The 14,349-nt window shown below is 37.3% G+C and overlaps 1 protein-coding gene across 8 annotated transcripts in view; it reads right to left on the bottom strand.

Moving 5' to 3' along the window:
• Positions 1 to 951: 951 nt before the first annotated feature.
• Positions 952 to 14,349, bottom strand: part of LOC111251821 (uncharacterized) — a 32,798-nt gene continuing 19,400 nt past the window's right edge. For 2 of the 8 annotated variants that reach the window (XM_086989174.1, XM_086989176.1), the window contains exons 2-8: positions 12,552 to 12,829; positions 7,158 to 7,190; positions 6,515 to 6,694; positions 5,833 to 5,976; positions 3,368 to 3,589; positions 2,649 to 2,808; positions 952 to 1,775 (exon numbers count right to left, since the gene is read on the bottom strand). In XM_086989174.1, the coding sequence (XP_086845300.1) occupies positions 5,893 to 5,976; positions 6,515 to 6,694; positions 7,158 to 7,190; positions 12,552 to 12,683 (429 nt within the window). In that variant the 5' untranslated portion in view covers positions 12,684 to 12,829 and the 3' untranslated portion in view covers positions 952 to 1,775; positions 2,649 to 2,808; positions 3,368 to 3,589; positions 5,833 to 5,892. Of the gene's footprint in view, positions 1,776 to 2,648; positions 2,809 to 3,367; positions 3,590 to 3,632; positions 4,333 to 5,832; positions 5,977 to 6,514; positions 6,695 to 7,157; positions 7,191 to 12,551; positions 12,830 to 14,349 lie in introns of those variants that run through there. The other 6 variants (XM_086989177.1, XM_086989175.1, XM_022808853.2 and 3 more) reach the window with 6 other exon arrangements.

The raw sequence follows: 14,349 nt of genomic DNA, 5'->3' as shown, positions 1-14,349 counted from the left end.
GGATCCTTTAAATACTCTGAGGTAATGCCACCTGGTGCGTACAGTATAAAAAGATACCGATAACGATATATAAGCGAAAGTAAACATTCAAATATGGTTGAAGGTGATATAAATATTGAAGACAATATTTATAATTAAAAACGGCAGGAGGCATAATGATGATTTTGTAAACAATCTCTACATGTATAATTGCTGCGGCAAGTCTTCTTTTTAAGAACTACCAGGGAAAACGTTAGTATACGTAGTTTATATTTTATGTTTACTTTTCTTAGACGCATTATATTTACTTCAATTACCTACTCTAGAGCGACAGCTTGATAAAATACGTAATTAGAAAAAGCTATGCAACTAATAGATAGCGGTTCAGTATGAGGTTCTGAGGGGTCAAAAATCCTAATAAAATAAATGGCACGAATGCTTTAGATGTACGTAGCCTTAAATATAGCTTTTAGATTAAACAGGATAGTACATTTACGTGCAAAGGCTCGCTGAGGTCACGATTTCTGTGAACAGTGCTTTCCTTTCGAATCACTAAAACGTCTTACTGACGCATATGATTTGGGCGGTGTGTAATCTCTTTCTTTACTAAAGGGCCTTAAAGGTATTTACCTATTTTTAATACAAGGATCCTTATTTTATGCTGTTCATGTACATCAGCAAGCTGAGCAGCAGTTTGTTCTGTGGTCATTTTACCTGACGCATTTCTATTCCAGTGTCAAATCTATGATCTAGCAATTTTCTTTATCTTATTTTATTTATTTATTAAATATCGCCTTACTGACTAAACAAAAATATTGTCCTGAATTGTATTTAGTGGTCAGCACCGATCAGGTTCACTACCTTCTTTATTCTCGTCGCGTTCATTAAACTAAATAGACGGTGTATGCACTCAAAAATGTACACAGCAGCTATGTATTCTAGTTAAATTGACAAAAAAAAAAAACAGAAGTATTTCACATTAATATTGTTATTGCAAATTTATTACACCATTTGCACAACATGTGTTCCTTGTTTTTCAGGTTGTCACCAATGCTGTTTCCTCCATTACACTTCTGTAAGCTGCTTTTTTAAGGTTTTTTTTTTTATCAGTTCCTCCTTTACAATTTTAACCGCCCTTATCGCTACCCCTGCCGCTTCTTAACCTGTTAACTTTCTTTGCCCCTTGCATCTCCGAGTACTTTCCACGACAGGGGTGGTATAGTTTTTTTGTTCTCAAACTGGATTGGATAGAACTGAAGTGTGGGTAGAGTGTGTTTAGCTTCAGCGCTTACTGGCTCTAGCTGAAACGTCAATGTATTTTGTTACATGATGCCTATGAAATATAGGTTTCCCGTCCCGTTTTTTTCGCTCTCGGTGCACAGAAGCTGCGTACTGCATATAGGTGTGTTTTCTATGCTCTAAGGTTCAGGGCTTTCCGCAAATTCGCCTTTGCGTATCAGGAATATAGGGCCCAAGAATCGGTGTCGCAGGAAGTAACAGCAGAGGAATACCCGTTCTATAAAAGTAGCGCATGTGTTGATGTGAATGTATTTCGACCTGTGCTAGTTATCCCATCGAACCCTGTATCTGCTTACAGCTTCTTTCCCGTTTTGTTCATGTGGCGGTGACTTTCGGCTTTTTCGATATGAATATTATGTGTTCTCCTCATGCTTTTTTTTTCGTTTGTTACCTTAAACCTTTCGTTTCTTTTGCTTCAAGTCTGCCATTCTTGAATCCACCTTCCTTCCTTATAGCGCTTGATTTCCGTCGACCTTTCGACCATGCTTTCGTCCTCGCTGGAACGCGAGAAAGACATTCGAAGTTAGGAAAGCTTTAATGATGCGCTTTCATTGCTTCTTGGATGTATGCTATTGTTAGTAATATTTTGGGCTTGCTCTATAGCCCTGCTGTATTTCGACGTCTTTTTTCCACAGGTTTAGTACTGTAGCTACTATTTAATTAGTATAGTAATTGTAAGTAAATGTATCTAGAGGCGTCATATGACTTAGTGGCGATTGCTGATGTTACGCCTCATCGTGATCAACGGCATCTATTGTACCGCATAGCTTCGTGTCACTGTGATACGTTTTTACGTTGAGTAAAGGTAATAATAAAAAGGGTAACGCATATACGGTCGTGTCTAACACTTCAGCGTAGAGATGCCAATTATAAAGTATGGCCTTATGTTCATGTAATCTCGGTAACGCTATCTGAATGGCATGAAGCCAAGAAACGGTCTTGTATTCGTATCCATTCGATTTGTAAATAATGTCGCTAGCATTTTGCCTCCCTCAGAACGTCTCGTTTTTCTCTGCGGCAAATTGGTAGATTCACGAGTATCTCTATACATATCGCCATACACCACGCTAGTAAACATCATTGTAATAATAACTATAGACGTTAATATCATCGTATGTTCACACCTAATCGAAATATATCGTGCTTTGTTCAATCTCCATTTTGCTTTTTAATGTTACGTAACGACTATTAGAGGTTTCTTTAGATTGTTTTTCGTAGGACGTCATCATACCATGCACACTTCAGCACTAGTAAGTTGTTGTCGCTGACAGCCGAAAGCTGTGCTATCAACATAGTCAGAGGAAACGAAATCTCTTCCATATTTTTATCTGATCCTTTTATAAAGCTGACAAATACCGTTGATCTCTCACCATAATCCTGCGTTCGACAGAATCTTCTGTGCGTACCTAGAACCGCCGTAACTTGAATGAAACAGCGTTTAATGGGTCGAACCTCCACCGCTGCTTCTTACTCATACATACGATCGGCTTCGTGTCCACCTTTTCTAACGCAACGGATTACCTACATTGTCTATGAAACAGAAGGGACAAGAAAGGCAGCCTTCCTTCAAATACGAGTACACGTTCAACGTTCTGGATTTTTGAATGATGCCTACTTAAACCTTCTGCACACTGACGTAGCATCAGAAGAGCATCGAGCCGTTTTTTGTTTTGTGCCCTCGTACGGGGTAAAAGTGATATTAGCTTCGTTAAGAGTGTTCTCTATATATACGCTAAGAAAAACTAGAAGCCAATATCGTACGACTTGACCTCTTCGTCGTTTACACTAGAAATTTATATGTATGGGTCGTTAGTGGAATATTAAGACAAAAACTAATACACTGTGCATTACGTTCGTATATTGTCAACAGATCGAGCATTGCGTATTTATTCATAAAATCATTGCGACCGATATTAGGGTAAAATACACAGCTTCGTTTTCCAGAGACACATATAGTTACAGCATAAACGAATAAGGAAGGAGCAGTGGTATTTATCTGGCTCAGTTTATCTACAAAAATACGCAGAGAAATCAACAATTATCTTCCAAGTAGAATCTTCTTATACATTTTTTGCGCAAAAGTGCTTACCTCTTAAGAGTTTGGCGTTTTTCCTCTGTCTTATTGATCTTTTTGATAAAAATGTACATAGGTCAGTAATATGTCTAATATATTTTTCCAATATCCACATATTATGGTTACTGTGTTTTTGTCACGTTGCTCTATAAGCTTGTTGTGGAGTAACGAAGTTACCACGTTTTTTATGTTGTAGCTTCACGTCATTCTTTCAATGACAGTTCCTGTCCTGGAGTCCTGCAAGCAAAGTAGAGAATTCCTAGTTTAGAGATACTACATCATACAATATTGATCAACATCTATTTGAATCCCACCAAAACAGATAATTATTATCTTAGCTATGTGTATATATATACGTTTTTCAAAGGCACATGTCAGCAAAGAGGATGTTGTTTCACAAAGTGAAGCAAGTTTATTGTCGTCTTCTAAATAGACATCACCCTTCCACCGAATATCTAGAGAGCCACAAAATAAGCAGATGCAAAGCTATGACCCTGAACCCGCATAGAGCTTCAAATATCTTAAGAAATAGAAGGCATTAGGGTATAAAAAAAATACTAATTTGATATTCTTTATTTCAATCTTTTTTTAAATTTGACATAAATATTTACATAAGATGTTGATTAACGCGTTTGCTATACTTCGACCCATTTGACGCCCCCAACGTTGTGTATATTTGTAGGTAATGTAAGTGTACGATGTGTAGATAAGTGTACGGTGTGTGTGATTCATCAAGGTACATCGTTTGAACAGCCCGTTGCTTAGTGATGTCATAATTCTAGGCTGAACCCTATGATCTAAGACACATTAATTTTTGTTCCAAAGATGACACAGAGATACAGATATTATATCAGCTCATTTAGGCTATTTGGTTAAATTTGCCTCATCTTTAGCACATTGTCCTTACTGGTAGAATAAATGTAAAAGAGTAAACATGGCCTTGGAAGTAGATTGAATCTACTGCTCCGTTAGCGTAATATCTGAAAACCGAGCAGTAGTAAATAACACCATTATATAGACGTGCGTTGATGTGTCCGGTTTTATACATTTTATATATATATTTAAAAAAAAAAAGTTGGGCTTCTCGTTGTTTACTTCATAGTGACTAACACATAACAACAATTTTTTCTAGGTCATAAAAGTATTCTGATTACCTCGATGCACGTGGTCCTCGTTTCTCTTAACTCTACATAATAAATTTACGGGTTACCGTTCCCGATTTGGAGTTCCCTCCCAGTATTGCCAATATGCTAGTATTTATTCGACTTTTCCAGAATTGACATTTGCACCTTAGAAGCATCCTTATACGTATTCCGTTCTACTAGCTCCACTTTTGTATACCTAAATACATCCTTTTTATTGGCTTAAGTTAGTCACTTTCTCGTTTCCTATCAACTCGTTCAGAAACTCTCATACGAACGAGGACACTCTGGATATACTGGAAGGTTCGGTCTAGCTGATCGCGACATTGTAGGGAGACTCTGTATGTGGATAAAATTTCTTTTGAAAAAATCAATGAATGGACGGTCCAATTGAATTATACCAGAACGTAACTGATAGCGTTGACCGTATCACTGAAATTGTCCTATCACCCAAAAGTATATGCAAATGATACACAAAATCGACGGCCCACAAAATTTTGATAAATTATTGATAACGATTGTAACATAATTTATTTAATGCATTGTGGCCTGTTGATCATCTGTATTTTATTATATTTAAATCAAAATCGATATTTAATAAAACTAAATTATATGTCTGAGGTTAAAAGTCACCAGTAAAGTTCTAGTATTACTTCTTACGACAACCACTAAATAATATGCAAGGGATAGCAGCGCTTGAAAGTAAAACTCATCGATCAAATAAATTTGTCGCAACCTTCCATTTTTTTCAGATGATGAAACCTAAAGCTTTAAATTTTGTGACTAGTTTCGCTAGGAAGACATCATTTGAACATTTATTATTATATATACTACAATTCTAAAACAGTCGAAGCTGAAATAATATACCAAAAACATTGCCGCTATTTAACCCCGTAATCCCGTCGAACGTTAGCAACCGGTAGCCAGGCGTCTGATAGATGTTATTAGTATATACAAATATATATATTCAGTACCTATGAAATTCGAAGTACCTAAAACTCCGTAAGAGTTTACTGTGCCTTTTCTGATTTTTCATTCAACTAATAGGCTCTTGGCGAACCATCCGTCATCATAATTGAGGATCATTTATTTTACAATATTAGTTCTACAACGTCATACTTGATACTATATGACGATCATGCAACCCTTGTTCTCCCTTTAGTACAATTTGTAAAATATAAAATGTTCGTCATCTATTTCTCTAAAGACGAGGGTTGAGGGGGACGAGGGTGAGCAGATTACTCAAGGTCAGGTAACACAAACGCTAATTGTCCGCCCGGCACTTTGACGCTCTAAAGTAGCTTTCCTCCGCTTACATTATTCGTATTATTTACTTACATTTCCGGCAAAATTCGTATCTTTTTGTTGATTCCGCCATTTGATGAGCTTGTGTGGCGTCTACTCCTGGATTATTTCGCGGTCGTAGTTCGTATTATCGACCACGTATTCGTCCGAATCCTGCGCCATGTTTTTCAAAACATACTATCACATACATGCAGAAACTTATAACTATAAGTTAGGTTGTGACAGGTCGAATAGCCCTAAGCTAACTACGATTTGCTTTCGTTCAATTATCGTCACTAAATTCAACGAACCTGAAACTGGACAAACCCTTTTCCTAGTAACGTAATTTACGTGCATTGATTGTCACAGGCTTGCATTAACCGTCTAAGCTATAACAGCTAAGAAGGGGTACTACATAAACAAAATAGCTATTATTTACAAGCTGGTTACATTAATGGTGTGTTAGAAGCGACATCATTCGAACTTATTTTAACTTGCTGTAACTGCGTATGAATAGCCTATCATTTATTATAGTTTTATTGTTGTTCAAAGAAAAGGCCGACCTAATTATACATCGTATCATTTGTTCTCTGTACGGTGAAGTTTAGTCAAAAATAATTAGAAATAATAAAGAGCCTTCAAGAGCAGCCAAAGCAGGAGGAGAAAAAATTGATTCAGTGCAAGGTGACGTCAAATCGAGCCTGTACTCTACATGTCGTCGTTCCGGACGACGTACCAAATTATCGATGGTGTTGAACTTCCGGAAGAAACGAAGGCGTTGCTTATCGCTGCTTGGTAGGGCAAACGGCGCGCGCTTACCGGCACATCCCGTGAAGGCATTACAGAATGGTCGCTTCTGTAGGCCAACTGGTCCACCAGACACACCCAGTTCTACAATGGGCCTACCCAAAAGTTCCTAAAATAGTTCATTAAATTAGAGAATATTACAACACACGAAATAAGTTTATGTTACCCACATAGTCGAATGCGAACTTTAAAGCAGCGAATAAAAAAAAAGTCTCTGCTTGAATAAACCATGTAATTCTTTAAGGTTTATAATAATACTGCAGTAAACCATTGGATGTTCTAATCAGCTTAACAACAACAACATTATACTCTGCCTCAGGGTGCTCTTGCTTTAACATAAGCCCTATTTAAACAATCGGTTGTGCCAGTCTCTAAAAAATCCCTGTTTTAAAAACTACTGAAAGGCTCTGATCATCGGGTTATGACAAAGTTAAGAGTGATAGCCGGTAATAAAAAAAACGATACATTGCTTTTCGACTTTGTAGGCATCTGTTTATGCTTAAGCTATTAATGAAAAATATAAATATTTCTGTTTAGTTTCTATTAAATTTTCGTATAGCCATGTTACTTACTCTTAGTTTATCCGTTCTATAGCGAAGTTCGTCCTGTAGTCAAAAAACAACAGTTTACTAATTAGATACGTCAGGCATGTCAGTTTGTGAAATAGCATGCTTTCTATTTGTTAACGGACGTGCCGCGAGTCCTAGAATCTAATCGTTTGAGAAGTGTCAACTCGAGGGGACTTTTTGCAATTCAAGGAATAACGACAGACGATGTATGTAAAAAACTAGGACATCGCCTGTTTAGCTTCCAAAACACTACTTACCTAGCCAGTATAACATAAGGTTTTCACTTCCTCGAGTGTAGTCTAGGCCCATGGCCGTCATTCCGACTTTAAGCCTCTGCACCATCTGTACCTGTGCCTTTAATAGCGTGGCTTATATGACCTACTCGATTTGACTCGCTTTCATCGGTTCTTCATTAGATATTGCAAGGAAATTCCCTTTCAACAAATTTGGGATGTTCACGAGAGCTTCCCATAATCGTTTTCTTTGTAAGAATATCCGTCTTTCCGCTGGTATCGAGATTCAAACACGCGATTCGTACAAGATTAGCACCAAATACTGGCCTCACCACCAGCAATATGGATAAAACCGCAGACACTTATTCGACTGTTTGATAAGCTGCCATTCCTGCTTGATTTGAGAGATAGCATAGAGTGATACCTGGTGAGCGGAGATCTTGCGTTTCATAGTAAAAATGGGAGTTTCAAAGGATCGTCTAATTCAAAATAAAAATCTTCCTGGAAATTTGGACTTCTTACGAAGACTTGCGATAGGCTTACCAGTCTTGATCTGAATATTTGTACACGATATGTTTGAGCGAGGCTTCAACTAGTCCCGATATACCAATCTAGTGCTACCCACTGCTACCTTCGACGAATACTAAATCATGAGACATTAGGTGAAGTACTGTTTTTTTTTTTATATAGAGCGCGATGCTAGTTTAGCTGGCCAGCAACTTCTTTCTTACTTTCCGTGTTTTTAAACAACGCTGTTTCAGTTTAGAAATATCGAAGTGGCCACCAGCATTGTCCGCATTGATATTATTAACAAATGAACAATGTCGTGTTGAATCTATTATATATTGCAAAACGAGTTATTATATTATAGCAGTTAGGATATCTGGCTACTATCCTAAGTTATCTTTTGATTAAAGAAGTTTAACTGCCTGTAAGATGGAGCCGATTTGATGGACACTTTTCGTAAGTCGGGTAAGTTGGGCAAATAAATGGGTTAACCGTTAATCATTAACGTTGAGAAATTGTTTGTTGTTCTCAGTGAGAAAATGCAAAATTGGATTTAATAGAACATTTCCGATTTTTCACTTTTTTCGAATGTAAATTTACTCAAATGGTTCATAAATGATGAAATATAAATCACCTAAGTTTATTTTTTGAAATGGCCAATCTTTTTTCCGGGGGTAGGCGGAAGGCAGTTTCTTCTTTTTCTCATAAGTGGGACTTTTTGCGGAATTGCTGATGACATTTTTTCTTCATATTAAAATAGGTTTTAACTTTATCATTGCTGGCCGAATGGTAATCAAATCTCTATATAAAAGTCTATACAGGGAAGAAGGCCGTTCTTTATACTCTCTCCCGGCCGTTCTTATAAGGGCTTTCGACGGGCTAAATCGAAACAACGCTAGACATGCTCATATGCCCAAATGCCATTTGAAATGTGAAGATTAAGTAGCATGTTGTTTTATGTAGACAGGAATATTTTTGCTCACAATCGATAGATCTTGACGGGCGGAGTTAAAAAAAGAAACCTAAAATGCGAATTTTGGCATGAAAATGCAAAAACCAAAAGTGGTATTTATTTGCCCTGTGTGGCAACGGAGCCAAATCTGTTTCAAGAGAACTTTTTTTAATTGAATATTTGATGACTGCCATCTATAACGTTGCAGTGTCCGATTTGGCGAACATCTTACTTATGATATATTGTTTGTCGCAAATGTTTTCTGCGATTGACACCGGAATAATGAAAACACTTCTTCTGTGCAAGCTTGGGCCCAGTTTTTACCACCAATTGATAGCTTTCAAAGTACAAATGCAGTACAGCTTCCTACGCTTAAAATGACCTAAAACGTTGCTGCGTAAAAATAGAAGCTGAAGCAGGCATGACACTGAAGTGGGAATTTTCCGCACCTCTTTGTGCATACAGACGGTATGGACATATAATCGCAAGCTCTTGATGAACTAGATCGAAACGCAATGTATGTTCATATAACTATACCTCAGTCCGAAGTTGAACGCTTAAGCTGTTCTAAGGATAAAAACTTACTACGGTGTCTTATAGAGGGAAGATATGTTTGCTTTCAATCAATATATCTCGGCAAGCTAAATAAAAGTAATACTTGTCTTGATACCTCAGTATTAAAATGGCCAAAACTGCGATTAATTTTTGTCGATTTTTTTTCGGGACAAAAATGAGTTCCAACAGGGTTTTGAACAGACTTGCAATAAATGCCAGTTGAAAGCTTTGTTTAAATATAAGACAAAAAGTGTCCGTTCATATTAAAACAGGCTGGCAAAAGGAAACGGGTTAAGGTTACCACACCGGGATAAGTGTAACTATATACTATCGTTGACATAAGGCCGGATGTAACACGAACAGAGGAAACGAGTTAGCAACGTAAGGCAGCCGTAAGGCCATGCCTGCGGGTTCGTCTTATATTCACTAATCTTGCTCAAATAACATTAATTCAATAACTGGAATATTTCTCAGCTTAAACGTTCGGTAGCGAACAAGCTCTTGGCAAACTCGTTGCATTGTACTCACATCTAGACAAAAACAGAAGTGGTCGAGCACAACAAGGGCCGCTGTGTAAATTACAAAGTTGATACCAAAGAATAAATGATCAGTACGTGATGAGCATAAGAGAAATGATATGTCCCTGTACGCAAATTATTACTGATCGTGGATGTTTCCAAGAATACTTTCATATTTAAAATGAGAAAAATCCCCAGTGAAAAGAACTCCTTAATGTAATGTCTAAAATTGATGACCTCGAGGGCTTATTCACACAAAGAGGATAACCGAAAGTGCTAAATAAAAATAAAAAAAGATAAGAAAGGCGCCAAATAACTCATGCGTCACATATGACGCGCTAACGCACGCGACGGTACGACTCATGTATAGTAGAATACTGCACACTGTTCGTCAAGGAAAGGAAATTGGAAAAAGCACTAAGATTTCCATTTATTATTCCAAAATAAGGAGAGCTTGACTGCGGCCCCGGAAAATGTGTGATGGACGTTATGAGAATACTGAAAAAAGAAACAATATCGAAGAAGACACCGGCAGAAAGCAGAGTCTCTTCTAGTCCAGCATATGATTAAACCTAAGATTTTCCTGGCGGCGAGGTAGCTTTCAAAGCTAGGTACAAAGGAAAATGTGGAGCAAGCGGGTACCGCTGTTAAAAACAATGGTGCATACTTTATAGAGTCATAGTAAATACCAAGCAGTGACACTAGGTAGCCATGAAAACGCTCGCCACTTAAAAAAAGAAAGAAGGCTACAAAGAGTGTCAAAGGTTTGGCGGTGTATTCGTGTAGTCACTTCCATTCATATAAACAATTACGCCTTCAGGGCTCAAGCGACAGAGGAGTGAAGAACAGGCAGTGATAAATTATATGCATACTGAGCCTTCAAAAGAAATCGTTATTGATACGTCACTTTTTAGTTTGCAGAAGGTGCAGCTTCACCGGGCTAAAGCACTTTAGCTCTTCTGCGGTAGCTAAATCCGATAAAACATTATTTGAATAGTTTTATTACTGATCACTGCCACCAAGCAGAGCCGAAAGAAGCTTTTAACTATTATATTTGCCAGCGCTCAAAAAAATAGCTCCAATGGAAAAAGAATTATGAAAATGAAATCAAGTGAGTTGTGAGCGTGCTATAAGAAACCTCTGAAAGAGTGCATAAAGAAAACAAGTAAAACACAGACATGGATCTCCAAGAATTGCTAAGGTTCTCTAGGGTAGAACGGTTTGCCCCCTTAGCTTAGTGGATAACGAATTTGCCTTCTAATTTACAGCACACGCTGTAGTCCTAGTTCAAACCCAGATATAGACAGATTTTGTTTCATGCTGATAGCCAGCCGTCTGATGGAATGCCAAATGGCAATACCGGACATAATATTCGAAGTATAAAGTATAAAATGGTTTTATAGAAGTACAAACTGTAGTTTACCAATTAATACCTACCCAACCCTCATCTCCTACATGTCATGGTGATAGCTGTAGAAGATGATCAGGCACGTCACTGGTGCACGTGCACGTACTTTCTTCACACATACATTGACTATATCTTCGTCGTCTAGTTATTTAGTTACGTCTGATGTTGTTGCTGCCGCTTCGAATACGAGTACCATTAAAAGCGGAGTTTTTGTAGGTACCACAAACAGACCGCAATAGGAATTGCTAAATTAACTTGCAGCTTTTAGACGTTAAAAATTGACAGAAATAAACCTGTAACATTGGTCTTATATTCACCAGTTCATTACAAATCCCAGATAATTATAGTAGTTTTACTCACTATTAGAATCAGAGCGACAGGCCATAAGAATTTTATATAGGCAAACGATGACTTACTTAACATCCTAATCGACACGGAAGAATGCGTTCTTCTTTCGTGGTAGTATTCTCGGAAAAATATTATATCTATTATTAAAATATCTGGAGTATCTAATCGATTCAGAGATTGTTGTTGTACAGTTAAATAGCCTCAGCAATGTAGTGGCTGAAGATGGAACTCAGAATACCCACTTCTATCCGTCACGCGAACCTTATACGGTTCTCGAATTGTTTACTGTGGGTACGTTCTATTGCCGTCAGTCGCTGTGTGTTTATAATATGAGTACGCAGAATTTATCTTTTCTACCTTGCTATCTTTTTGCAAGCAATTGCCAAGCTCATTGGACTCTTTAGATCTGAAAAAAAAGATCGGCCTCGTGAAAAGGTGAGAATTTTACGTTAAGGAACCTTAAGCACGATCTGCGTTATCGAGGTAGAAAGAAGACTTTACAGTTATCCAAATCATATAAATGCTTTCCGCACATGACAAAGAATTTGTATTACTTATTTAAAATAGTTTGGTTAATGCTCAAGCAACGTGCCATGATCTGCTTTGATCTGACATCATGGCATCATTATATTATACGATCCAAGAATTTAAGAAGGGACCTTTCAGGCAGAACCCATTTTGTGGAAATTATTTTCCAAAGAAAAATGCCTTATTGTCTTCGAAAACGATTAAATTAGTAAAATGGTACTCAAAGTCCTGATTTTGACTCACTCGACGGAGAACGTCCGTTACTTTTTTAAATCGTACAATTAATTTGTACTTACTATTACGAAGTTTCATGAGACCCAAAACGCCTATTTGTGCTAGTTCGGTTACCTGCAGCTGTAGTTGCTGTTGTCTTCCTGGAGAAGGTTGTGCACCTGCAGCACACGCCAGGGCGGAAAACACCGCTGTCGCCACCACTAGACATGCCCAGACGGAAGCACAGCCAGACGTTTTGAGGTTCATGGCGGACCGGAAGGATAAATAGTAACACTCGAAGCGCTCGCACACGACGATGATATTGATGACTACGGGAACGACTACGATGACAGGGTGATCACAGCTGTGGGCATTGATGATCACAGCGGGCAATACGCTGGTATGAATAGCAACTTCACACCGGGAGTCACAATTTTCTTTGTTATTAATAAGCGAAATCGTTATCGCTACTTATTTAAGCATAACGCACTATTTAATCTACATAAAAGCACAAGAAAAGTCTACTACACGGCCATTTAATCTAACCTAAAAAGTTTGTACAAATTAGCTTAATAACAAATAGTGGGGACCATCCTACAGAAATATTATACGATTTAAGAACAGGAATATTGCAATCCTAATAAAAAAAAATTCAAATTTTGCGCGCCGATATGTTAAATGAGTATGGTAACCGGGAATGCACAGTTACAATACTCCGTTGCAAATTTTTTTGCGGCTACTTTGTCAATCACGCACGGCCATTTAGTAGCCTCAAGAACAAAAAGTTTTTTTGTAATTTAATTTCAGATTAACGATTAGAAAGATTAGACGAGAAAAATTAAACGATTCAGATAGCTATCAAATTTTCTTTTGGGTTAATATAATACAAACTTAATTTTCGGAACCTACAGAACTGCAGTTTTAATGGCATTTAGGTTTCCGTAAATAATAATAGTAAAACCTGCACCAATCAATTGCACAAAGCATTCTTTACTATCATTATAAAATTATATAATATATAATGTTATAACATCATTATATATGTTAATACAACATCGTAACGACTACTTATAACGGCTAAAAATATTTACACCTTTTTCATATAATTATTCAATTTACATCTTATTTAAATGAGTTCGAATTTCTGTCATAAATTGTCTTACTGAGTTGAATTAACTTTTTTCATATGCAATAAAAGTAAGCGCTTCAGGTGCATATGAACTTAAAAAAACAAAACCTTCTTCTATCTTCATTTTATTTTCATTTGTTTTACTTGCGTGTATATATAATAGACTATGTGAAAATAAACTATCACACCAACTTTCGGCCTTCTTCAATCGTCCAAGCTATAGCGAGGACAGGCTTTTTTTTTTTTTTTTTTTTTTTTTTTTTTCGTAAATGGACACTCTAAGGATCATACGCCGCGGCTATTTTCATCATAAGACTATTAACAGGTTATTATACGGCACATAAATAAACATCTCAATGTATCAAAGTGTCGAATTTGTTCTAGGGAGTACAAGGCGACCTTTCTCTCTCATTCGCTTCACCAACGCACTAGAGGATTCATAAACGGTCAACTATCGTCGCAAAATTGTGTTTCGTATATGAACTAATAGAAGGGTTTAGCGTGTTACTAAAACCAGACAGAGCTCAACCGGTTCTTCCAATTTAGAATGCAGTCAAATTCGTTGAAGTCGCATTGTTCTAGTTGTGGGCAAAGCAAACGACCTTGTGTACATAAGGAATCTTAAAAATCTAGAAACAAACAACCTGTCCTTTTTGAGCCCAATTGTGTTTCTATTATGCCCATTCTTCCCTTTTTATGGAAATACCAACCGTGTCAGTGCAAGCTGGTGATTACTGATATACTGCCGTGAATGTACATATCTGTTTTGTTTTTTGCTGCATGAATTACGCGATGACCCGCCGT

Source organism: Varroa destructor, unplaced genomic scaffold (assembly GCF_002443255.2).
Source record: "Varroa destructor unplaced genomic scaffold, Vdes_3.0 BEIS01000005.1, whole genome shotgun sequence".
NCBI classification, from domain to species: Eukaryota; Metazoa; Arthropoda; class Arachnida; order Mesostigmata; family Varroidae; genus Varroa; species Varroa destructor.
This window is presented reverse-complemented; position numbering and strand designations above follow the sequence as displayed.